Source organism: Pezoporus flaviventris, unplaced genomic scaffold (genome assembly GCF_033815535.1).
Source record: "Pezoporus flaviventris isolate CSIRO_AGI_PZ_B2104156 unplaced genomic scaffold, CSIRO_AGI_Pfla_v1 ptg000055l, whole genome shotgun sequence".
Lineage (NCBI taxonomy): Eukaryota > Metazoa > Chordata > Aves > Psittaciformes > Psittacidae > Pezoporus > Pezoporus flaviventris.
In genome coordinates, this window is record NW_026892603.1 from 2,067,144 (window position 1) to 2,092,149 (window position 25,006).

The 25,006-nt window shown below is 38.1% G+C and overlaps 1 protein-coding gene across 3 annotated transcripts in view; it reads right to left on the bottom strand.

Annotated features, from left to right (window-relative positions):
* Positions 1 to 25,006, bottom strand: part of HDAC9 (histone deacetylase 9) — a 385,460-nt gene that overhangs the window by 166,650 nt on the left and 193,804 nt on the right. For 2 of the 3 annotated variants that reach the window (XM_061469205.1, XM_061469206.1), the window contains exons 11-13: positions 24,365 to 24,575; positions 23,747 to 23,964; positions 16,456 to 16,725 (exon numbers count right to left, since the gene is read on the bottom strand). In XM_061469205.1, coding sequence (XP_061325189.1) covers positions 16,456 to 16,725; positions 23,747 to 23,964; positions 24,365 to 24,575 — 699 coding nt within the window. Of the gene's footprint in view, positions 1 to 14,155; positions 16,726 to 23,746; positions 23,965 to 24,364; positions 24,576 to 25,006 lie in introns of those variants that run through there. The other variant, XM_061469208.1, reaches the window with a different exon arrangement.

The following is a 25,006-nucleotide window of genomic DNA, read 5'->3' on the forward strand; positions in this document are numbered from 1 at the left end:
TAGGCTTGCTCCTAGGACTCCTTGGGTCTTAAGAATGCTTTGCTGCTGTTTGTATTCTGATCCTAAACAGAGATTAGACACTTGGGAAAACACTGTGTTAATCTATTCCCCAGCGGTTCATGCTGGTCACAAGTCCTGCTGAAAAGCTTTAAAACTAGGCAACAATATTGGAAGCAGAGCCAAAACAGCAGTGTTATTTCTAAGGCTGAGGGCTTCATTCCAAAACTACTGTCTCCTCTTCTCAAGCAGCTTACTAAAAATTACCATGATTTTGGGGTCAATAAATCTTTTTTTTTAAGTGATAAACCACAAAGTGCCCCATGAATTGATCTACTTCATGTTGCCATGGTGTTTGTCATCTTTTTTTCCACATACCCAAGTATTTCATTTTGCTCTCTCTTTGAAATGTGGAGGATTTGTGTTTCTCCCTCTCCCAAGATAGTTATCATTGGCCAGTGCATCAAACAATTTCTTCTAGTGAACTCCAGCCACAGAAGAAATACACTACCTCCCAAACCAAAGGCGCCCTCTTCAAATCACAGTCCCTTTTGGCAGCCAGCTGCTCTCATACCATTATACCCAGAGCAAACTATAAATCTTTTGCCTTGGACACTACTCACTACTTCAGGAGTGTAAAACTAGCTATTACAATGATTTGAGTAAAATGATCGACTGGCTAGGAAGGGATTGTGCTGTAGGTGTAAGACATTTCACAGAGACAATTTCGTAGAGCTCCACCTTTTACTTTTCAAAATTCAAGGGCTTCCCTCTAGCAAGCTTAAAGCCTTATATTTTTTCTTATGTGCTGGTAATTTTTTCTGTTTCTTTTTTCTGTCTCTTGTAATTTTCTTTTTTGCTTGTTTGTTGCTCTTGGTTTGGGTTTGTTTTGGGGTGGGTTTATTTTTTTTCTTGTGTGAACTCTTGCAGTCCTTGTGAGCTAAGAACTATATCAGGATGATAGGAAACACAACCACACCTGATTCTATATAAGGAAGAAACCTTACCGTTGCTCCCTTAAATGAAAGGTAGATTTGAAAATGCCAGACCAGTTTTCTTTCTGTTGAGATCAAAACGTCACTATATTGTCACAGGACTTCATTTAACCCTGAATGGTTTTGTCTTCAGATTAGCTTAAAAGGAATTCTTTATGTTATTGAAGGTGTGGGGAAGTAATAACTCCTCCTAACACCTCCTCACTATAAACTGCCTGAAAAACTGTTCATGGAAGGATACTCCCCCCACACCCCTCTTTACTGAAACCAAAGCTTTCTTCTGCTCCATTGGTATATTGTGAGTTTAAAACATGTTTTAAACTGCATTGCTCCGTATTATTCATTGGAATTGAGAATTTTATATAGTCTGTAATATGGTAGGTTATTCTAATCCAAGCCCTGGTGTAGTACATAAGCAGAAGTTTCAGCAAGGTATTTATGATGATAATCAAAATGCAGTGGCTTTGGATTACATGGAAAGAGCTTTCCTTGCTGTTGTCCAAAGGCATGTGTGTCCCTCCGGCAGAGGTGAAGGAAGCTTCACACCAAAGGCTGTGTTTGGCTGTTTGTTACCTCGGTTTGTCACCATTTCTACTGCTCCAAAATGCTTATTCCTGCTGCCTCAGTTATACATGGGAGTGAGAGGAGGGAGGACTTTGAAGTTTTTGCTCATAAATACTTCATTTCCAGGGCTGTGCAAAGCTGCATAGGTTACTTTCCACTTTGTGAATTTGCTTTGCATCCATTTGATTGCTCGCATGCTTTGTACTTTGAGATAGTTTTGCTGCCTTTCAAGTTACTTGGGGAAAGATGTGGGTTTTTTTCCTGCTGCCCTTTCAGATCCAGCTAAGAAGAAGTCCTTTGCTACAGGGCAAGAGTGAAACATCATTAAGTGATAACTTCTTTTCCACAAGTGTAGCAGGTATAACAAAGCTGCTTTCCTTCAAAGGCTCCCAGCCTTGAGAAAGGGGAGCCTAGCCCCAAAGGACTGTGTTTCTTTGGTTGCTATAATTTATATTAAAGCCCTTTTGTCAGGAGAGAGCAAAAGTTATTTAAAACTTCTTTCTTTTGTCTCTTTCCTTCCAAAGCGATGTAAAAGCTCACAGTCTGTGCTTTTACAATCAGACCAAGCAGGGAACTTGTCCCTGCACAGGTAGCATTTGAACCACCAGAGTATTTTTAGTGCAGCAAGTCCCCTTGTCTTCAGGTCTGAAGACAAGCTGCTTCCTCATCTTGCCTGCTTTTGTATATTCTAGCTGGCCTTCCTGGAGTGGAGAGCCACTTCCAGAGTGGAGAGCTTTTACCCTTCCTAAGCAGTCTTTGGAGGGAGGGTCAAGCATGTTTGCTGATAAATTTAAGAAAAACTGTAGGACACTGGCGGAAAAGAATCAATTCACATAAATGTCCTGTCAAAATGAAATATATGGGCATAAGATTTGCGAGGAAATCAAAGTCTGAAAAAGTAATTACCCTTATTTAGATTAAATACAAGACATTTTAGCAAACAAACCAAAACTCTGGCTAACGTTATTTCTCAGCCTTTCTCTTCTTTTATGACTAAAATTAGATGTATTTTCTCCTCGGATCCATAATCCCCAATAAATTAACCTGTCCAAATAACACATGCACAGGATTTTTGTGCATGTTTTTTGATTTTGATTGCATTGCTTATGACTGCAATTTAGGTAGCCTTGATTCCAGCCATTGTTGTTCCTGGGGACTTGGGCACCTTTAAACTGCTGAGAAAATCTCAGCTCTTTGATGGATCCAGTTATGTTCTTGGTTTCAAACAGATAAACATGTCTCTGTTTTGTTGACAAATGACTTAAAAGCATAATTTTGCAAATATGGTGCTGTGTCTATAGTATGTCATCACTCTTTAACAGGGACTATGTACTTACACTGTTGTAAGCTGGAAGAATTTATGTGTGAAATGGCTAGGTTTTATCTGTAAATACAATTCCCAAACATTCAACAGAACTACGGGAAACATTACACTAACTGACCTGTTGCATAGGTGCAGCAAAACTAACAATATTAAGGCAATATAATTTTTGAAGTCCTACAAATCAGAAATTCAGCTTGTATCTCTTATGACAAGCTTCATATAACAAAACAAGCTTCTTAGCAGAACTATCTTACTTTCTACTCTAGTGCAAGGTAGACACTATATGAACTTCATACTGCAAGACCGTAAAGCTTTACATCAGTAGCAGCTCTTCGTATTAAAGAAGAAGAAATAATGCTAAAATAATGGGTTGCAATAGAACGTGAAATGCAGAGCAGAGAATCCTTTCAAGGCAAGGAGGCTCATCCTCTCCACTTGAAAGTCACTTTTAACAGGAAGACAGAAGTACTTGGCTAATGTGACAGAGGATAAGGATGCACCCAATCCTTACTGCCGCAGTCCTGGGGGATCAGGATTAAAATAGGTACAAAATGAAGAAGAGTTTCAATATTTCAAACTTATATTACTAAACTGGAAAGTAATTCTTACTTTGCTTTGACTATGGGTAGTACATTGTAACACTAAGTAGATGATGGTCAGATTTTAAAGACATCTTTTAGTATGGCCATTTTAAATGCTATTTAAATAAAGTGTATCACAAAAGTATGCTTTACAGTTATAGCACATATAGAGCAAATGTGTTATAAACTGAGACAAATCCTAAGAAAACAAGATGCCTGTTGACATAGGCAAAAATAAAAGTTTATCTGAAGGCGCTATTATTCCACTTCCATGTCCTCATGTCCTTATGCATGCAATTCAGTGGGATAAATGTAACTTTGGAGAAGCCATTTTTCAAGTAATCTGGAGCTTCTGGATTTCTGAAAATCAGGCTTTTAGAAATGTGAGATTCTTTCCACACATCCTTCTGGAAAGTTCATTCTTCTTAATTTAAAAACCACAGCAGCAGCAGCCGCCGCCTTATGGATATACATGACAGCCCTTCTGTGTCTTTCTCATTTTCCTTAGTCTGCCATTTTTGGACTTGGAATAGTGAAGCCTGCTCTTGCCTGACTCCTCAGCGTGATATTTTTCACCGTGAATTCAGAGTCATGCTACAAAAAACAATATACTATCCCTTTTTTGGGGGTGATGGAGAAACAGAATGTAGGGGACAGGGGAATGTTCTCTACAAACTCCAGCCTATTCAGTTTTTCTTGGAGTTCCTCTGGTTTCTTTTAAGTAGAGCTGCTGTGCTGTTGACATTTGCTAAGTTATAACACCCTGAAGACTCACAGGGTGAGTTATAATACATGTTTTCTATAAATCACGCAAAGACACCGGCACTGCTTGTTATGCTTCTGTAAACCTCCATGCACACACCTAAATACCTAGGTGAATACACACAAAATTCATCAAAAAGGTAGTGGGGAAGGCAAAACCTACATAATGTTCTTTTTGAAGTTCTTTGGTCGAGAAGCATGTAAATATATGAATGGGTATAGGGAAGAGAGATGGGAGCATATGCCCACACCTGCTAAGCAAGTGGGAAGTAGTGTCATCTAGTGGTTAGCTCAAAGCGAAATGTGAGAGGAGCTGTAAGTCAGTATATAGGAACAACATTTTTAATTCTTGCCTTGCTGTACGGTGCAACTTACAATGAACAGAAATTATTTCCTGTATCTCATTGATTCAGCTAGAAAACAGGGGAAAGTAAAGCAAGTAGATTAATTACTGTTGAAATTTACAGTAACTTAAGTTCATCCAGTTTCCAAAAACGTGCAGACACGCCTTTCTACGTGTAGTAATAACCTTATAAAATGGAACTAATTTCACTAAAAGCTGGTTCTTATTCCTCCCTTTTCTGACAACATGATTGTTAGAAATGATACACTTTCATAGTCTGAAGCACTCTCTAGTGTCACTTCTGGCTGCAGGAAAAGACAGACTTGAGCACTTGCTTACAAGTGAAGGAAGCCGTGGTGTTAAGCACATACTTAAAGCTAAGTGTATGATTAATTTCTCTGTAGATTTGGGGTTTATAATATGAATGGAGTGCTATAATCTGGTAATATGCTCTTAAATTTTTATCAAAAGACTTAAAGCTGTAATTTGTAGATACTTCTTATCTAAGAATAACTATAGAGTGTAACATAAAAGCTAATTTACACCTGGGTGTAACATTATTGGTCTGATTATTTGCAAGGCAATCTTAATTAGTTTCACCCATTCCGGTTTTATCTACTAAAATAAAAAAAAAACAAAAATCTACTGAAACTGTTGAATGAAGGGCTAACCATAGTAGAAAGGAGCAGTTATTAACAGGACTTTTCCAGCTGCCCTCGCTAACAGGCAACTCTAAAGCAACAGCTATGCATGTCTTAAGTTTCTGCTAACAAAGCTGATTTCTAACCAGAAGGCTAGAGTATCCCTTTTCATCTATTAAGCCCCAAAAGTGACAGTACTCCTTCATATCCCTAATATTTCCTTTTCAGCTCACCAGGGACAAAATGTCATCTTTTATTGTAAAACAAAAAATCAAAGCCAAATGGTTAAAATGCAAAGTTTTGGTTAAACAAACAGTCAGTATTTCAGTAGTTTTATCTGCAGCCTGCAGAGCAACTAAACAAAGCCAAGATATTGTCCATCTCTTTGACAGACAAAGAGCCTCAGAGGTCCAGAATGACATGCCTGGGGCTGGCACGTGATTAGAGTAATTAAATTAAATAGCAGGAAACATGTTTTCCATATGCCATTGCCTGGCCACACACAAACTGTAACAGTAAATCTTTTATATTACATTGGTTCAGGGAAATGTAGAACCATTTTGAAAATGCATGATGCCCACAAAAATAAAGTTAAAGGAAAAACAGTGGCATACTCGCCGCACTCCCTGGCTTTGGTCACTGGCCTGAAATACCAGACAAGTTCATTCTGTATTTATTTATTATTAAAGGTGCAGCTCAAAATGCCCTGAGCATGTGAACATTCAGGAAGCATTTCTGGGTGTACACTGGAGGGTAGTGCTGATGCTCTGGTTCAGAGGCAAAAAAAATAAAACCTGCCCAGTAAAGAGAAACATCTCAGGTATCCTACAAACTGAGATCCCAACATATTTCTGTGCAATAATCCAGCCCTCCAAACATGAATTACAAAGGAATTTTTGGCTTGGTTCTCTTTTCCACAGCAATACAAACTCAGATTTCTTTGTGTTCATGGCCAGTTGTTAGAAATGCAGCATGTTTATCCATGCGTGTTATCCTCTTAGTTGCTGGCTTGGCTTAAACCATGACAATGCGCCATACTACAGTCAAAAGAATTGCTAGTTGGTGGAATCAGCTGCCATTCTTGCATTTATTTGTCACTGCAGTATGAAGATCATCTAGAATATTTGCTAACGTATTTCTGATTCATCTTTCAGTGGCTGACGATGCCAAATTAAATCACTGGTATTTCTGTTTTGTTATGTTTTTGCACAATAGGGAAAAGGCTGCAAATCTGTTTGGAAGGAGCTATTAATCACTGATTTAAATAGTCCAGTCCTTAAGATTTTTTAGGAGATGACATACAGGAATATTTCATATATATATATAAATCCTGAAGACTGCAAAATGCTCTTCAAGTGAAGAGAATGAAGAACTTGGGAAAAATGACCTTAGCACATGGCAACCTGTCAATGAAAGTAAAATTGTGTCTCACCGTTTTCTGGTGAAATAGACACTAGATAATTTCATAGGCATTTTAGATATTCTGTCTATCTTCACTTTATTTCCTTGTCCCAGAACGCTCAGATACAAAACAACAGAAGCTTCAGTGCTTCCGATTCAGGTCCAGCACTGACCTGTGGTATTAAGTTTAATAACTGATTCAATTCAATGAAATCAAAGTACAAGCTTCCAGCTGGAAAGATAAATGTCAGATTACCTTTGAAAAGCAGTGTAAGACATATGACAGAACACTGGTAGCCTTGGATCAATCTTTAGCAGTCACAGTATTTCTCAGGATATTGAAGTGAGATTTGAGACGGAGAACTAGGAATTGGGACTTGATTCTCTGCTCCTTTGAATGCTTTCTCTATTAACTAATCTCCATTATTTGATCAGGAAAGCTTGAAACAGTGAATCTACGATTGTTAAAGGAGATAGCAATGACAGGAAAGTGAAAACCAACGACTTAGGCTGGTAGCAGATGGCAGAGCTTTTTGTTCTTCTTAAGCAACATTTCTTCAACTGTCTGAACTCTTCTGTTCCCTGAAAGCATCAGTGCATTTCAACGTACATTATTTTGCCTGAACTTTCTATACAACGGCTTATAATGATCAGTTGATAGGCAAAGCAGTTAATCCCTCGTGACCACCTTGTCTTCTGAGAACAAGGACAATAGAGAAAGTTCTTTGCAGAAGGTAAGAAACCCGGAGCCTCTGACTGAGGTAGAGTCATCCTACAGAGGGGGAGGGGACAGAGCTGCCTTCCAAGCCAAGGAGGTCTCTCAAGACTAGTTAAAAGGTGACCCGTAAGACATTTTACAGCTGCTGCTTCACATCCTTTGCCTCTCCCCACCATCATTCCCAAAGCAGTGGTGGAGTGAGGAGAACACCCCTCCATCCACTCCTCCTGCTCCCCAGCTGGTCTTGGCCTCCAGGCACCATCTCTTACCTGGCATAAGTGAACCCTGCCATGGGGTGGCCAAGCACATCTTTAAACCAATGGTAATTGAAGGCTCATAGCCCTTCCCAAGATCTCTTATGTCTCTGCATCAAAAATGGGGGAAATCTGGAGTACTTGGCAGAGAGGCTGGTACACCAGCAGGACAGCCACGGGAGAGGAGGGGCTGGGGAAGCTTCTGCTGAGGAGTTACTTGCCAAAGAGGAGAAAGGTTGTGGTAGCTTTGGGTGTAATTGTTCTGATTTTGCAAATATGCAGCAGTAGTGACCAGTAGTTGTTCACTGCTGATGCAACAGCACTGATTGTGATCAGTGGAGAAGGCAATAGCTGAAAAGTCTGTTTTTCTGGTAGCAGCTGACAGAACTACTTTGCAGCTCCTGCTTTTGCATAGAGTATCTCAGCTGTGCAGTCATCTTTGGGCCTCGAATCTCCTTGTTTCGTTAGGCTCAAGTTCTCAGTTCAAGGGATGAACTTTGTGACACAAAAGAGCAGAATATGTATATATTGGTATTTCTTGATGTAAGCTACTGTTGCATTTAAAGGAATTCTGCAGGTTGAATGCAACTAACCTCAGTGGGATTGTGCCCCTCCATTCTGACATGCCAAATCCTCCTCCATTTCTAAACCCTTCACCTGAAAAGTCTGCTTTTTCTTTTTCTTTTTTCTTTTCAATACTTGGCACCCATATTAAATCAGAAGAAAGTAAAAATAGGAAATACCAGAAGCATGTGAATAATAACTTGCTATACATCAAGCATTAAGTGCTTTGTCTTGTGATTTCCTTAACTACTTGCTGAAGTAATCATGCAGAAGATCAGGCAGACACAGTAAAGCTAATGCTGGTAAGGAGCTTCCAAACATTTTTCTTCACTAATGCACCTAACTCACTTTGAGTACTAGTCTATAAGTTAATATTCAGCCTTTAGCAATGACATTAAATGTGCAGGTGGCCATGACAGTAAAAGAGAACCAGGCGCTGACTTCTTTCTATCACTGACTATCTAATTTCAGAGTATTCTTCCAGGCTCAAATGATCCACTTAGTCATGGCCTCTAGGACTTGGTACTGAAACTCAAATCCATGAAGGAAACTGCTGTGAAACTGTCTCTCTGTGTTGACTACCTGCAGCTCACCTTTATGACAGCAGCTTCACAAATGCTGTGGGTGGTAACCCACCAGACCGAACCCTCTGCATCTTTGAGTGTGCTGTGTGTCAACTGATTTCACATCTTGAAAGCAGAAAAAGAAAAACCTGAAAATGAGTTCATGTACTTTGAATCCTTTTCCTTCATTAAAAGCTGGAGGGAAAGGGCCAGAGAGGTGAAAGAAAGGATTATTTCTTTTAAATTGAAGTCTGAGCTACTACAGTAGTGACATATAATAGTATTTAACTTGAAAGCACTCAATTGTTTTGGGAAAACGAGCAGCTTGCTTAGTTACTGCATTACCCATCAATATGGATAAGAACAGTCGCCATGCTCATTTTCAGCCTCTTCCTGCAGGAATGAATCTTGTTCCTGATCCTTTTTTATTTGCTGGTCTTGTGCTGCTTCTCAGAGCGTGGAGATCATAGACACATAGAATGGTTAGTGTTGGAAAGGACCTTAAGATCATCTAGATCCAACACCCCTGATTGATAGCCGAATCAGAGCCATAGAAGTCAGGTGTCCCTGGGCTGTGCCTGTGGGGCTGGCACTACCCATTTTTTTTTTTCTGCCAGAAACACCAACAGAGAAGCTTTGAAGTTCTCTGTATTGAGTAAGTAGCTTCAGAAAGCTGAAATCTATGCAGAAACTAATAGAAAAGTAAGACTTGTACAAATTCATCAAAAAAAAAGTTCTAGAAAGAAAAATGTCAGGGGATGTGCTGTTGAGCTTGGGAGCCTTTGATGCCCTAAGGCAAAATGGATCAAAACGGGTGAGAAATGAGGAAAACCTGATCACCACCTGTCCCTGTGTGCAGTCAGGTAGCTGAGTGGAGCCATGCTTTCTGATGTGTAGTAACTCTTCAACTTGTATTTTCAGTAGAGGAAGTTCTAGGAGAGTAAGCTGTAGAAGCAGCTGGTCTTGGTAGCTATCCCTCTGTGCACACGGTGGGGGGAGCATTTCCCAACAGAACTTCTGCCCTGTGCTTCTTATGGGTCTGTTCAGTAATAGAGATCTGCTTCAAAAATCTGCCAGCCGCCACCTAAAAAACTACCATGGTTTCCTTCTTGATGGGAGCAAAAGGAAAAGACTAAGTAAAGGGCTGAAAACGGAATCCTCCATGCTTCCCTAGCTGCTTTACAGAGAACCTGAGCAAAGCCTTCTTAAGCCCTTGCCATTGCTGCTTTGCTGCAATCTCACAGCTGTAATTTTCACAAGGCCCTTTTCTGAGGAAATACAGGCAGTATGAACAGAAAGACCTCCTTGGCTTCCTGGAATCCAAAGGTCACAGGCCAGAACATGAGAGAAAACAGATTATGCACTGCTTTCTGCATTAGAGCACCTATGTCTCAAAGGGATTCAGGTCGAGCTGCTCTTCCAGGACATTAAACAACAGAACTTTATGAAGATTTAGCCAGCAGCATACCGAGGCGTGCATTTATTCACTCTCATAGTGTATGAGAAGGAAAAGAAATGAAAACTTTAGTGTGTGTGTGTGTGTGTGTGTCTGACAGAGAGACATTCAGAGATCAAACCAGAATTCTTCAAAAAATGAAGCATTTAAAGAAGCAGCTTTCCAAGAACACATAATCCTCTTCAATAACAATAAAACCCTGTGCTGTCTGATACAGGAAATGATAAATTGCCCAATGGTATGAAAATAGTATCATCTGACTGTCAAAATGTGAAATGGTAATTACTGGGATCTGGATTTACAGACCTGATTCATGCCAGCTATGTACCCCTGATTAAGTGATTTTGCCTAGCATTGCCCCAGCAGTCTCCTTACAGGCTGCTCTCTCTGACGAGATGAAGCAGTAGCAAAAGTAACAAGGTGCTATATCCTAAGTATCTGAAGGAGGAAAACAACTATAAAAAATTTTTGATTGAAAAATAAAAGCCTCATCAACGTCATTCTATGCAGGTACCAGTGAAATGATACAATTCCGTTATGATTTATTTAATGCCACATAGTCAGTCAGACAGTTCAGTTCTTGATTTAATTATGTGATAAATCAAGTCTCACTGCCTTCTGTAACTTAAAGTTTACAATCCGAGACAAACAAAAAAAACACCAATTTCCTTGGCTATCATTAAGAAAGTACATGTGATACTTTCTGGGGAAAAAAAAAAAAGGATAATTTTCAAATCCAACCGGGAAAGAATAATTAATTGTAATTGTTCTCATTATTCTGCATGTTCACATAAAATTGGCATTAAAAATGTAAAAAGAATTCTTCTTCTTGTAGCATAAATTTAAAGACCACAGTTAAAAACTTGATAAAGATGGACAGGCTCTTAAGAGTAGAGATGATAGAACGGTGGCTAAATATTCAGATGGGGCTTCCCCTCATGTAGATGAATGAAAAAAATTCACAAAGCAACTCCAACTACACAGCACCCTGTCCACTCGCTCCATCCAGTCAGTCAAGTTTGATCCCTGAAATCGTAACGCCAGCTTGTGTTATGTCAGGGTTGTACTGAGACTGTGCACCCATGGACTTGAGGAAGAGCAGAAGGGTACAGGGTTAGTGCCTCTCTTACTGGTTATGCAGTTAAAAGAGACAACTAAGTATAGCTGAGCTGGTATATGTAAGACTCTGGTGGCAATCTCATTTAGGAGGGAGGAGAGGTGCAGAAAGGTTTACTTGGAAGTTTGACATTGTTCAAAACTTCCATTTCCATTTATCCTACCCTTCACAGCACTTCTCAAGACCAAAAATGTTGTAACATGCTACCAGCTTGGAAAGACCAAATGTGCAGAAGGGTTCTTTTAACAGCATATCCTCCAACAAACCTCCCTTATATTTAAGTTAATTCAAGGCAACTATGGAAAGTAAAGTAATACAAATGCAACAAAGGCTTCACAGCCAGATTCAAACCATCTCATTTAGTCAGCTATTTAAGGCACTAGATCACTTATAAGTTATCTGATCTGTCAAAACAACTCTAGTGACTAAGGCACCTGTGCAGTCACCATAGAGACTTAGACACTCCTGAATGATTTCAAGTTACTAAGCTGGTATGCTTTTAACTCTCAGATACTGATGAAATAACCCATGGGGTCTCTAACAGCTGTGCGTGTCCACAGGTAGAAGTTGGCCTCTATGGGATAGATGGGTTATGGGTCTGGAATAAAAATAAGCAAAAGGAGTGTGACACTTGGGCTCCGTAAATGGGGACCAAGGCCATTCAAGGCCAAAGGATGCCCCTTCTCAGTCCTGTTTGTATGTGTGAGTGAGTAAGCATGGCCAAGAAACCCATGTTTTCCACTGGCTGTGTGAGCTAACTGTATTTTTGGCTTTTAAATCGAATTCCAAATTAGGCTGAAAGAGAAGAGGAAAAAAACCCAAAGAACAAAAGCAAAGCACTAAGCCTACCAAATGCAAAGTATGGTGTCTACCAATTACAGTGGTAAAATTCTACAAAAATCACTGGGATTACTGCTGTAGTGCAGAGATGATAATTTATCCAGGATGCTCATCTTCTCTTTGCCCAAACAGCAATTCAGCATTCAACATTCTAAAACTATATTCCTCCACTGAGCAATGAGGTAACAGAAGCCCCGCTACCACCCAGATAATGGGAACTGCATAAGGAAATCAGAAACTAAACAAATAAATGAAAAGCAAACAAACATTTCTTAAGTGGATAAGTAGTACATGCTGCTAGTGGGACAGAGTACAATAAGGAAATTAACTTGGCTTAGCTAATTTTGGCTGCAAATTGTGAAGTGTTCATAGGGAGAGAAATAAGTAAACATTTTTAGGTTGGTGTTTGGGATTAACGTTTATAGATTTTTACCTCAGAATGCCAGTGAAGATAAAAACGGGGTATAGTGGCTTAAGTAACATGGATTAAGTCTTAGGGATCCTGATGATAATGAAGATGGAACGAAGACAGTGCACAAATGATTTTCTGAATAGGAAAGATGAGTGGTGGTAGTGTCTGGAGTGCTCCTGCTTTCCTGAAGGAACTGGCTTTTAATCCTATTTCATTAATGCCAGAAAATGAAAAAAAGGCTAATGTTACAGTACCTACATTTGAGTAATGTGTCTGTCTTGAGTACGTAAATATTATGAAGCATTTTCCCTCGCTTAGTAGTAATTCTAAATTAGCAGCTACACTGGCATTATTTTTTGGACAACAGGACAGAATAAACTGGAAGAAGGTAAGACTTGTGAATTGTATTCAACTATGATTATTTATTTTCTTCATTATGGGTGGTATGATGCATAGTAAACAAATAATTAAAAAAAAAAATAAAATCTAGGTATAGCCTCCAAACCAGGAATGTAAATTGAAAACATTCTTCTAATTCCAACGTAAGTATTTAAACAAAAGGCATCTCAATAAAATCCCTGTTGAAAGCATGATTTACTTATAGACACAAGGTTCTAAATACATTATATCATTATTGCACTGCTTGCCCTATTGTTTATTCTGTTAATGCTAGCTTTAATCTTTCCTAAGCTAAAACTTGACTTTTTACCTATTTTTGGGGGTGTATTACTGACGAAACATTAGTTTGCTGCTATATTAGTGAAAATTATCACATTTGATTTACAGAAATATTTATTCTTACATATTTATGTTGCTGAAACCATTTTATTTTAGTACTATTTGTACCAGAATCAGAGCTGTTAAGAGCCTTTGCAAGTTAAATGAACTGTTAGAAGAGCTAGAATGTAACAATTTTCTGAACTCTTGGTAGGAACAATTCATGTACAGTAACAATAGGGACATGCTGCTAATGGGATAAACTCTCTCTAGATCTGAAGCAAAGCTCAGGACATGTCACAAAGCATTTAACATCTTCATGGAAGGGCTAGGTGTTACTCTAAAGGTGGACTTTAAAGGTGGTATTCTAAAGTAGGACTTCACTGCCTCGTGCAGTTGCTTTAACATCTGCAAAGTTTGAGGATTTCCTCCTCCCCAGCATATTTACATGCGGACTCTAGTTTTGCAAAGGTCTTGAGGAATATCAGAGATCAGTAGACGCTCAGCTCAGCTCAGCATGTTTTGGGCTCTAGGCAAGTTGGAAAAATAAGGAAAATTATTTCAGTTCATCTAAATTTTAGATAATTACGAGCTAAGAAATTGGGATTCACCTTTACCTTTCCTGTATGGTGATATATGATCACATGTTCAAGACAGATGCCACGATGGGAAAATGAACATGCATCAATACTGCTCCACATTCACTAAAACTTATGATGGCTGATGCAGGATAAAACAAGAGACCAAAAAAAAAGACTTTGTGTAATTATTGTAAGAATAGTGTAATTAAAACCTTGCTCCTGAAAGCTTGAATTGTTTCAACACTGTGTGGCGAACGTATTTGGTTATATGAAGCAAAAGCACAACTAAGTTATCAAATTTACACAAAGTCAGATATCTGAAAGGTGATCTTTTAAAAAAAAAACCTTTATTTGAGAAAGGAAGAGACTTATATCAGAAGGCAAAAAAAGGGAACATACAAACAGAATATATTTACAACACAAAACAAGAGATCACCTCTAAGGGTGTAAATTATAATAAATACAGTAGATTTAAAATGTAAGAGACAATAATCAATTAGAAATGTGGTTGTTTAAACCCAGTTTTCCTTTTCACTGGTTCCAGGTTTTAAATTTTATCCAAATTTGAAAGATTCTGAAATTAAAGTCCACTAATGTATTGGGGTTTCTCACCAGAATGACACTATAAAAATATCTCGTCTTTTGTGAATATATGTCTTTGAAGTGATACTGTACAAAACTCTTCTCATTTGCAAGTTTCTCCCCAAATAAAATGTATTTTAAAAGATGCACTATCCCATTTTGATGAGGCTGAAGTTAGTCAGATTTCAAAGAAAATTAAAATTTTACAGAATGGGAAAACCATTTAATTTTACTCCTCCATTACCTTTTGAATGTGTATGTGATTTTTTTCATCCAAGATGAAGAAAGGCTTCTTTTCAAATATGAAGCACACATAAATATCACCTGTTTTTTTTCTCAATCAATAAATCTCTTCTATCTAAGGAAGCCTTTCATATTAACAGCAACTATTCAGACATTTGTTTGGAGACCTTCTAGGAAAAAGGATAATGTATCTTCAGAAGCTGCAACATTTTATAAGTGATTTAATAGTATTACAGCATAATGTAAACAACACATGCTAATAATATATTTTAGAACAATTTCTACATTTGGCAAAACAGCTATCTTTCTTGAAACAGGATACTGCACCTTAAAATACCTCAGCTTTAGAAATATAAATATTTTCAATAGAAAAAAAAACCCTGACAAGGATTCCAGGTCAGTTTGGGATTACCCATATTAAAGGGGATCTTAATACAACGAATCTTTAACTAGCTTAACAAAAGTAAACCTATAAAACAAGGTAAACATATCAAAAGGGAATATGAAGGAAATGTTTCACTGGAAAGCTTCCTTAACAATTTCCCTACTCGCTTTGTTATTTTCTTTGACAATAAATCAATTCATAGAGTGCCTTTAAAAACAGAGGGAGCACTGCCCTGTCCCCCCCCGCCCCGCATTCCTCAGCACATGAATCACTTGGGCTTCCTGTTTCCATAAGGCATTTCCTGCCCCCCCCCCCCCAAAATCACTTTTTTTGCAGAACAGCGGGACCTGACAAAGTATCGACTTAAACAAACAGGGCCTTCCACTGCATTCACCCTAGCCCTGCCTGAGCGGATGGCAATGGAAAGGGATGCCAGCACGCTGGCTGCACACATACACTGCGCCTTCCAGCTCGCCAACAAGCTGAAGTCTCCTTTTGCCGAGTTGGCATTTTATGGACAGTTGTTATTTTTGTATTTGTCCCCGAGACCTAGCAGTAAAGGTTATGCCATATTGTATGATTAGTCTTTATTTAAAATAACAAACAAGCGATAGGTATCAGTTGATAACGATAACAATTCTGTGCTTTCCCTGCAATATCCTAATAACTGCAACCTAATGCTGCCTTTTGCTTCTCGCCAGTACTTGCATCTGCTGCATTTAAAATTGTCTCTGTGGATGGCATCATCAAATAAGACAGAATGAAAAATTAACTAAGCAGTGCAAAGAAAGAAAACAATGCAATTTTAAACAGTGCCTTGCCTGCCTCTACATCCACCTTGTAAATTGCATCCATCTTTTCTCTAATTTAAACTTTATACACCAGCCTGGGACCACTGATATAGCAGTCAATACATGTCTACTGAAGAAAAAGTACCCTAAGGTTAACAGTGTTCAAGACTACAGTATGATACAGTATATACAGACAGCTGAAAGCAAAAGTCAGAGGATTCAAAATCAGAGAAGGAGAATGTTTCATTAATCAGGACTGGAAACTAATTCCAGCAATTGCTGATCTCAACAAGCTAGGTGATACGAGTTCTCTTTCACTAGAAATAAGCAATGTAATGTAATACAAAGGCTGGGCTAATACAAAGTCTATCACCTATTATGCAAAGATTTATATAAAGTGACTGCAACAGGTATTTTCTCAATTAGTGGCCATAAGGATGAGATTCACTATGTTTTCAAGTGTGCATACAACACTTCTGCCTTTGTTAGATTCTTTGAAAGTAAATCAGGATTTGCTAGATCAGTGAATCAAAACACAACTGCTTACCAAAGCCTAGAAAATGCATGTGATGCTCAGATAATAACTTTAATTACAAATCCTGGAGCTAAATCTTTGCCTATTACCTGTTGCATAAAAGCAGCTTGCTCCCCAGATTCCATTTGCTGGGTCTGAACATCCTCATCACTGTCCGGTGGCTCCTCTTTGACTTTCACAGCCCCCACCTGCTGTCCTATTCTGTTATCCACACCAGCACTGCTGCTCTCAGCCCTAATGCTGGCCCCGCTGGCAGGAGCTCGCTCTTCCTGCATCAAGTGATCTCCATGAAGCTCTTCTTCAGCTTCCTCCAGGTGACTGCCAGGCTGCTTCAGCTGCTCAATGGACTTAGACAGCATCTGGAAAAAGAATGGGGGAACAGTTACCGACTCCTTTCACTGATGCCAAACACAAAGAAATGCTAGATTTGCACTGACAAAATTGAATCCACAGCAAGCCCATGTAGCCATGAATTGCTAAAATACTAATGTGCAGGTCAAAACAGAACCAAAGTTCTTAAGCAAAAGTCATTTGTTACTCTTCAGTAGAAAATACCATGTATGTAGAGAGTGCTATATGGAAACACTAAACTAAAAATAAGGCAGAAGAATGAAAACAATACACATCTGTTACACTGTTACAGCTGGTAATAAAGAGAAATTGGGCTCCTTTCATACTTGAACATAAATGTAGAACTTTACATAACTATATTACCGTTAATTTCTACAACACAAAATAATAACGGAACTCCTAAGTCCTAAAAAAAAAATAGTGATATGGTTAATATTTTGTTATAAGAAAATTACAAAATGTTCACATAAGCATCTCTATCCATCAAAGCAAGGTGGCACTGAAAGGCAACAAAGGAGCGGTGACAAAGAGCTGGTGCCAGTCCTTCTCCTGTGGCACAAAGATATCACATACAGATCTGTCTATGACTGGAGAGACTACAGCTTTTGTCATGCATGGTACAGGTATCTTAGTTTAAGCAAAATGATACCACATAGCTACCCAGACAATACTGGTTTTACACCACTAACATCTATTGTAAAGCTCTGCTGAGGTGCCAGATATGAGTGTTGCAATCAAGTACAGATTATGTTTTACTATTTAAGATGCAGCAAATACATTCCAAACCAGTCCAGATGTAGTCCTCAAAACACAAACTGAAAAAATCCCCACTCTATTGAAAGAGATACAAATTAGAGATGTGAGCAAGCATCTGTGGGGTCAAGTGAGTAATTACCATTTATTCAACTGACCACTTGATTTCAAGCAAATACTGATTTGTATCTCCAAGGTCAAATATACTGAGAAGAGAAAAATAACCCCCAATTTTTACCATTACTTACTAGAAAAGTTAAGACACATATTTAGCTCATTACTGCTCTCCTTTCTTTTATGCTTTTTCACTTTTATGTCCTGTCCTCTCCTATGATGGAGAATGATAAAAACAAGTGGATGGCATGGTGGGAGGGACAGACCCCAAACCTGAAAACCACTGCTGCTGCTCAGTCTGCTAAGCCACAGCTGAATGCCTTCCCTGTATCACTATCAACCATGCTTTCCTATTTGTTAAACTGTTTTTTAAAGGCAGCTTGGCCCCATCTTATTCCAGTAATTACATCAGTAGCATTACCAAGAGATTGGTCAGTTCTTCTGAGTCAGAAATATCTGATTTTATATTATATCTCCTAGTAGTAGTGTGGAAAATTACATATTTGGAGTTTAGAGTCAGTATTTCTATCTTACCTCTCTAGCTAAAGCTGGATTCCATAGCAGAAAATGAGTCTTATATGAAACACTGCTCAGGTCCTTTCACTGCTGGATACTTCTGCTTACACTTAATGCTTAAATCTTTAAATCCCCACTTACCACTTTTTCTCTGAATTTATCTGTAGGTACATGCTGGATTCTCCTTATGTTAATGCATATTTTTCATTTTGGAAAAATGATTGATTAACCTGAATTTTACTAAGGCTACATTTAAAACCCCTACTTTTTTTTCACTAATAACTTAGAGCTGTACAGACTGGTCTCTTTAACCAGTACACTTCATTGTTTTCGCTATTCCAACTAAAGGAGTCACTCAGAAAAATGGCTTCATGCTAATGTAACCTATATATTTTATTTTCTTCTATTTTCAGGAAATTAAACTGTTAGGGACATGCATGAGCCAAAGAAAATAGTGGCAGCAGGAGAGGAAGCACTTACAGACGTCAGTTCCACTGTATAACTACAAGAGTCCAATCAAACACAATCTAACCTGTTTGCTTGTACAGAAAAGTGGAAGACTAAATAGCCTGGAGATTGCAACAAATCATTATATAGATCCTTCAGTTACAGCCCCTGCCTTCGTTTCTCCTTTGTAATGATAAGCTCTTGTAAAATACAGTATTTTAAATAAAACATCTTTACAAAGACACATAGCACAAAATCCCGCAACAACAACCCCTACATTTCTTTCTTCAATTAATTCTTCATTTTAAATACATGGTGGCTATTTCTACAAACTCCTGTACATACATACGAAACACTTTTTCTCCTTCTCTCCTATGACTATCTCATATTACTTTGACCAATGATGTACACTAGTTGTACTGAAACAACCTGGCATCTGCTTACTGTTGTCTCTGTTACTCATGTAGTACAATGTTTCTAAGGAATGTATCTTTCAAAATAATTCTTCTGCCTAATGGCTTAAACAATAGTTCTCAGCAAAGGAGAAAAGGCTTTGGGCATTTTTCAGTTCCACAGTCAGCTGTTGCTGTAGTTTTGTCCAAATAATTGCCTGCCTGATAGCAGTATTTGGAGAGCTGTGCTACCTCTCACCTTCAGAAGGTGCTAGTCAGATGTGTAAGCTGGAAAACTAAAACCTCAGTTGTAACATGTTTAATGAAGCTATATTAATTTTCTCCAGCTGAATCTGATCCAGTCATCTGTATTTCATTAAGTATTATTCAGAGGAGCGAATTATTAATCTGGCGTTAACTGTATCTTTTCAATATTATTATTGACAACAAATAATCTTATTTTTTCCATCAGTACATCAACAGAACCTTAGATATTATTTTTCATTTTTTATTAGCAGATATTTGTCAATTATGATCACCATGCAAAGCACTAACAAATTTTCACTTCCTAGATATTTTTATGTATTTATAAATGTGCTTTAAACCAACTGACAGCCTGAAATGAAAACTGTAATTCAGGTACTCCTTATGTAAGCTCTAATATTATCTATACTGTTCCCATAATTTAGTGCATCCTACCAACTGCCGCATTATTTTAACCTTTACTACTTCAATACAGAGGAGGATTTTACCATTAAAAACAAATTGTCAAAATGCTATGAATAGATTATTTTAAGAACATATGTAGGGTTCCTACACTGAGCAAATAAAATCTTGGTTGAGTGAAGACAGTGCTACTTTAGCTTCAGTGGAGGCAGGATTTTATCCATCATACGTTACAAAAAATGACCTTAAAAGACAGAGGGGTTTGTTCACTTTTCACATTATGATTTCTGAGATTTTCTTGAATACAGACATATGCTACAGGCTTTGCACTTATATTATTTACATCAAAATTACCCTTTTTTTTCTGCAAGTGGAAGGGTCAAGGGTTTCTAGATACAAAGATACAAAAATAACATCAAGAATTTAAGGTTTTTATTGTAGTAGTGGTCTTTTGCTACCTGACTGCAATAATTTTAACCAGAGGGTTTAGACTTCGGACTCCCTTTATTGAGTAAAACGAAGATCTGCAATGGTGATCAAAGGGCCTTATAAGGAAATAAGCTGTCATTTGGACAGAAGTATATTAAAGCTGACAACGGCAAAGCCGATCTTCGTTCAGACAAGAGAAGTTCAGGTTACTTCACATTCATTAATATTTTTTCCCCAGAAAGCTGGAATGAGGGCTTCCACCCACTTTTGGATGGGATGTGAACATTTGCAGAATGTTTTCAGAAGGTCAGCATACTAGATCCCGCAGGTATAAATGCCAGACTTCAGTGGAGAGGTATACCGTTTCCCACATCAAAAGCCTGGCATCTGACAGCTGACCAGAAATAATCCATAGGGGATCTTTTCTTTGTTATTAAGGACAGAGGCACATCTCTTGAAAATGATTTGCTTCTTTTCAGAATGGAAATAATCCAGGGGAATTCTTTACCTCTGACCTATGTTAGATTTTGCTCGTTATCACCCTCACAGCAGCACTGTCTTGCTGCCGAAATGTATTATTTTCTTAAAGAAAATAAATGTTTTTTTTTTAATACAAGAGAAATACAAGACCAATGGGGTGGAGAGAAACTTGGTCTCTTCCTCTTTTTTTTGTTACAGAAAGATACACCTATACATCTGCCCAAATGCTCTGACCAAGAACACTTTTCAGGGAGTGCTGGTGCATGCTGTATAATCTTATTTCAGGGCAAACATTCAAATAGTGGGTTCATCTGAACTATATTAAATTCTTAATTATTCGAAGTCCTAAACATAAGGAAAAAAGGAAAGAGAAATTGGAAAGAAAAAAAAGATGCTAACTTGTTCTAAGCTCTTGATCAACTGGCATTTCATAGTGTTGTCAGCTTAAAATGGTTGTGGTATTTCACACAAAAAACTTTTAAGAGAATATTTGAGTATACCTTATTAAAAAAAACCCCACCTATATTTTTCATGATTGAAAAGGAGGGAATTACACCTCTGTGCAGATTTCATTATACAGCCTAATAACAGAAGGTTAGGAGACAGACTAAAAGAAAATGCAAGTGTACGTATTTACTTGATACATGCCCAAACTTGTCCTAAGAAATGAGAAGACACCGGGTTGCTTTGCTACATGGTCTAGAATATCTACTGTTTTAAGGTTCAAGTAACTCTGCTTTGCAGAGTTAAGTTCGATTGTAAAGCCATGCAAATTATATGATGAACAAATAACTTCAACTGTGAATAGAGGCTAGTTTTAAGATAGAACAAGGTATATTCCACCATGCTGGAGGACTTCATAAACCTTATGTAGGCACAGGTGTTTGATCTGAACTTTTAAGTTAAAGAGTTAAAGAATATACTTTTAAATTTAGTACTTAAAATCTACTCCATGATTTGATCTTTTCTCACTCTCTCATCTATGGGCTACCCTTAAATTCCAGGTTTTAAAAATCAGGTTTCCTTTTTAAGTTTGTAATAAAGCCCCCTGGCTTTCTGTATACTTGCAGAGGACAGATACATAATTACAGCACTGTAATTTTTCAGTGCTATTCATCAGAACGGTTCTTCTGAGAAAGGTGCTGTAGAAGAAACTAAATGCTGCAAACTGTAAAGTCTGATAAATCACCCTCATCCTCTGATAACCCACCGCTTCTGTGGCTGCACCATGATCCTACTCCTCTTTAGGTGTTTGCTGCTCTGATGAGTTGCTGCGCTCCTCATGAAGGCTAGCTGCTCTGGGAGTAGGCATAAAGGAGACTGAGAAGCTACTAAGGATAAATTTAAATTTCTATTATCTGCATATGTGTATAGCCTATACTGTAGAGAATAAAAATTTGTTCACTACGTTTTACAAGAAGGAATTGTTTTATCTCTTTATTACATATAACCATGTGAAACTGAAAGAGTATTTCAAGTATGAGAGGGAGTTATGCTTCTTAACATACATTTTCATTACACTTTAACTGAGGGGGAAAAAAAATCACTGAAACAAGCATTATCCCAAACCAACTGCAGCCTTTGTACTTCCTTGGCCAGGCTATCTCTTGTGAGGCACAATGCATTCCTAGTCCTGTGTGACTAGGAATACGTTTATATGACTCAAGTTTAATTTTGAGATTCAGGGCAAATGTACCTATATGGCAAAGCAAATATCTCCAAATGCTTTAGTAGAATTTGTGTCAAAAAAGCATATTATCTAGCAAAAACATGTCAGTGGGGTTCTTTGCTTTGTGAGGAATGCATGAACTGATTGGTTTGTAGCAAATACACAAAAACAGCACAAAGACTGGGATTTACTTTACTGGTAAAAATTCTTTTCTCTTCAGACAATTGAGGGCAGGTGAAATATTTTCAAAACCTGAGGCTATGAGATATACATATGCCATCTTGATTAAACATATGGAATGCATACTCAAAGAAAAGCCAACTGGAGTCCTAGTTGAGTAATCAAAACACCCAAGCTGAGAGGGGTTAACATGCAAGGATCAGCTCTGAACTTTGAAGTTTTCTGGTCTTCATTTTTCCTAATTAAGACAAGATTTAATAACCAAACCACTGTACAAACTATGTACTTAAACTCTAGGTTTGTTTCTCATTTTGTTGGGAACTCTTACTAGATTCCAAAGAATCAGTACCCCCTGGGAAGTTCACCCAGTAAGGTGGATTGACTTTTTTTTCTTTCTTTTTTCTTAGGTACTAGGGATGAACGCTGCTTTTAATCTTTTCTTCTTTGCCACTGCCTCTTATATATAGTTATTATGTAACCCTCAAATAAAAGAAGACAACTGAAGATGAATGATTAATATCTCTGAATTACTAGTGGAGCTCCAGCAAATAACTTTTGAAAATCTATGGAGTAAGTTCAGAAAAACATTCTCTAGATGAAAACATTTAATTAGTTGTGTATCTTCATTTTAGAGCAGGGAACAGCATCATATTTGTTGTAGAAGCATTAGCTTCTCATAAAGCTATTTAGATTCTGCTGCTCTTTGTTTATTAATGCATGGTCCCTTTTATTCTCCCCCCTCCCTCCCCATAATAAGGTGTTAGCCTGCACGGAAAGAGGGGCACAAGTTAACTCTGTATCAGATGTTAACAATAGCACATTCTTCTCTTCTCCCTTATATGGGAAATTTATAGCACCATATAGATAACGAACTTTCTCTGACTTACAGAGAAAAAGTTGGTTTGATAAAAGCTGATAAAAAAGATAAATTTAATCAGCTGGTTGTGTTTAGATGAGTTATATACTTACTGCACACAGTAGTCCACAATGAGGAAGCTTAAAATACAATTCAAAGGCAGCTGAAAGGAAAAATTGCTGAAACTCAAAAGTGCGCATAAAAAAGTTGGATAGAAATTTAGTAATCCTTAAGGCATCACTTACCATTCAACATGAAACCACCTGTAATTTAAACCTGTAAGATGCTCTGAACACTATTTTGTTGAATTGTTTTCTTGCTGACATCAAGAATGAAAATTACCTTTGTAGCATATTTCAGAAGTTGAAAATGAAGAACTATACAAATGTATATACCAATTGTTCATAAACAAGATAACCGTGCAAGAACCTGTCTACTGTCCATGACCACATGGCACCAATACCTAAACTCCCTTATAAGTTTTCAACCTTTACATTCACTGGAAATTCCTTACTTTGGGGACTCACCTTATTCATGTGGATCTGCTGCTGGTACTGTTTCTGCTTCTCCAAAAATTGTTGATGCTGCTGCTGGATAACCAGCTGGGCCAAAGTACTCTGAGGAAGAGGGGCTGACTGGGTTCGATTCAGTGGCCTGTGACGAGGCAGTCTGTGGGCAGCTCGTATGCCAGGTGAGACTCTCTCCTTTGCTGCTAAAGGAGACTGTGGATGAAGAGGAACCGCTCCTGCAAAACAGGGACATTTCACTCCAATATGAAAAACAACATAGTTCTAATAGGAGAGAGCTTTCAGTGAGAAGAGGGGTGTATATTGCAGAACTTAGCATCAGCACTGATGCAGTGGGATGTGTACCACGTGCCTCACCATGCTGGGAAGTTCAGCAGCTACAAAAGAATGTGATGAAGTAATCATTTTCTTTTTCCTGTGATCACTGAATTCTTTCAGGCTAACAGACTGCAGCAGAATCACTATGGGGGAAAGCAAAGAGGTTGCCCTTTTTAATCCCACCCTTCCAGTTTTCCCAATGGTTAGGATGTATAATATCTATATTATCACATCTAATGTGAATACAAATGCCATTAAAAACATCTTAGATTATTATTGTGTTGAAACCTTGATCATTACCAGTCACAAGAAGTTTTTGCTGTCTCATTTGTTCTTTCAGTAACAGATGCTGCAAGAGAGCCTGGTGGCTGCTATTTGGCTTTCCCTCCAAAGCAACGTGAGGATGAGTTGAGGATGGAGGAACGCTTCCCACATACTGTCCAGCCAAGGCCACTCCTTGTCTGAGCGACTGGGTCTCCCCCTTCTGCTTTTCTTTGAATGATGATGAAGCCTGTCAAAGAACAAGGGCACTGGTAACTGCTATTCATAGACCTGGCCATGTTTATCTCTGCTTGATTAGATGGTCTTATGTCATACTTTATGAACACATACAGAGGAAAAGGTTAACATCCCTATCTTACACTGTGACTGTGAGATGAAAAGGGAGGAAGAACATGCAAGTTAAATGCAACACTGAGAAACTGGGCAATGAAACCACTTGGAAAAAATCAGTAGTAAAAGCCAAAGCATAAGGTACTACTAGTTAGAACATTATTAATGAAAAAACAGGACCTATCCTTAAAATTCCTCAAGACCTTCCCACAGCCTCCTGCACAGGAAAATAGGGAATCAGAGGAAATAGTTTCCATTGAGTTTGGATGAGGCAAAGCTTGTTTTTTCACATAACTTTCCATCAGACAGCAAGCCAATTAGTAAAACAAA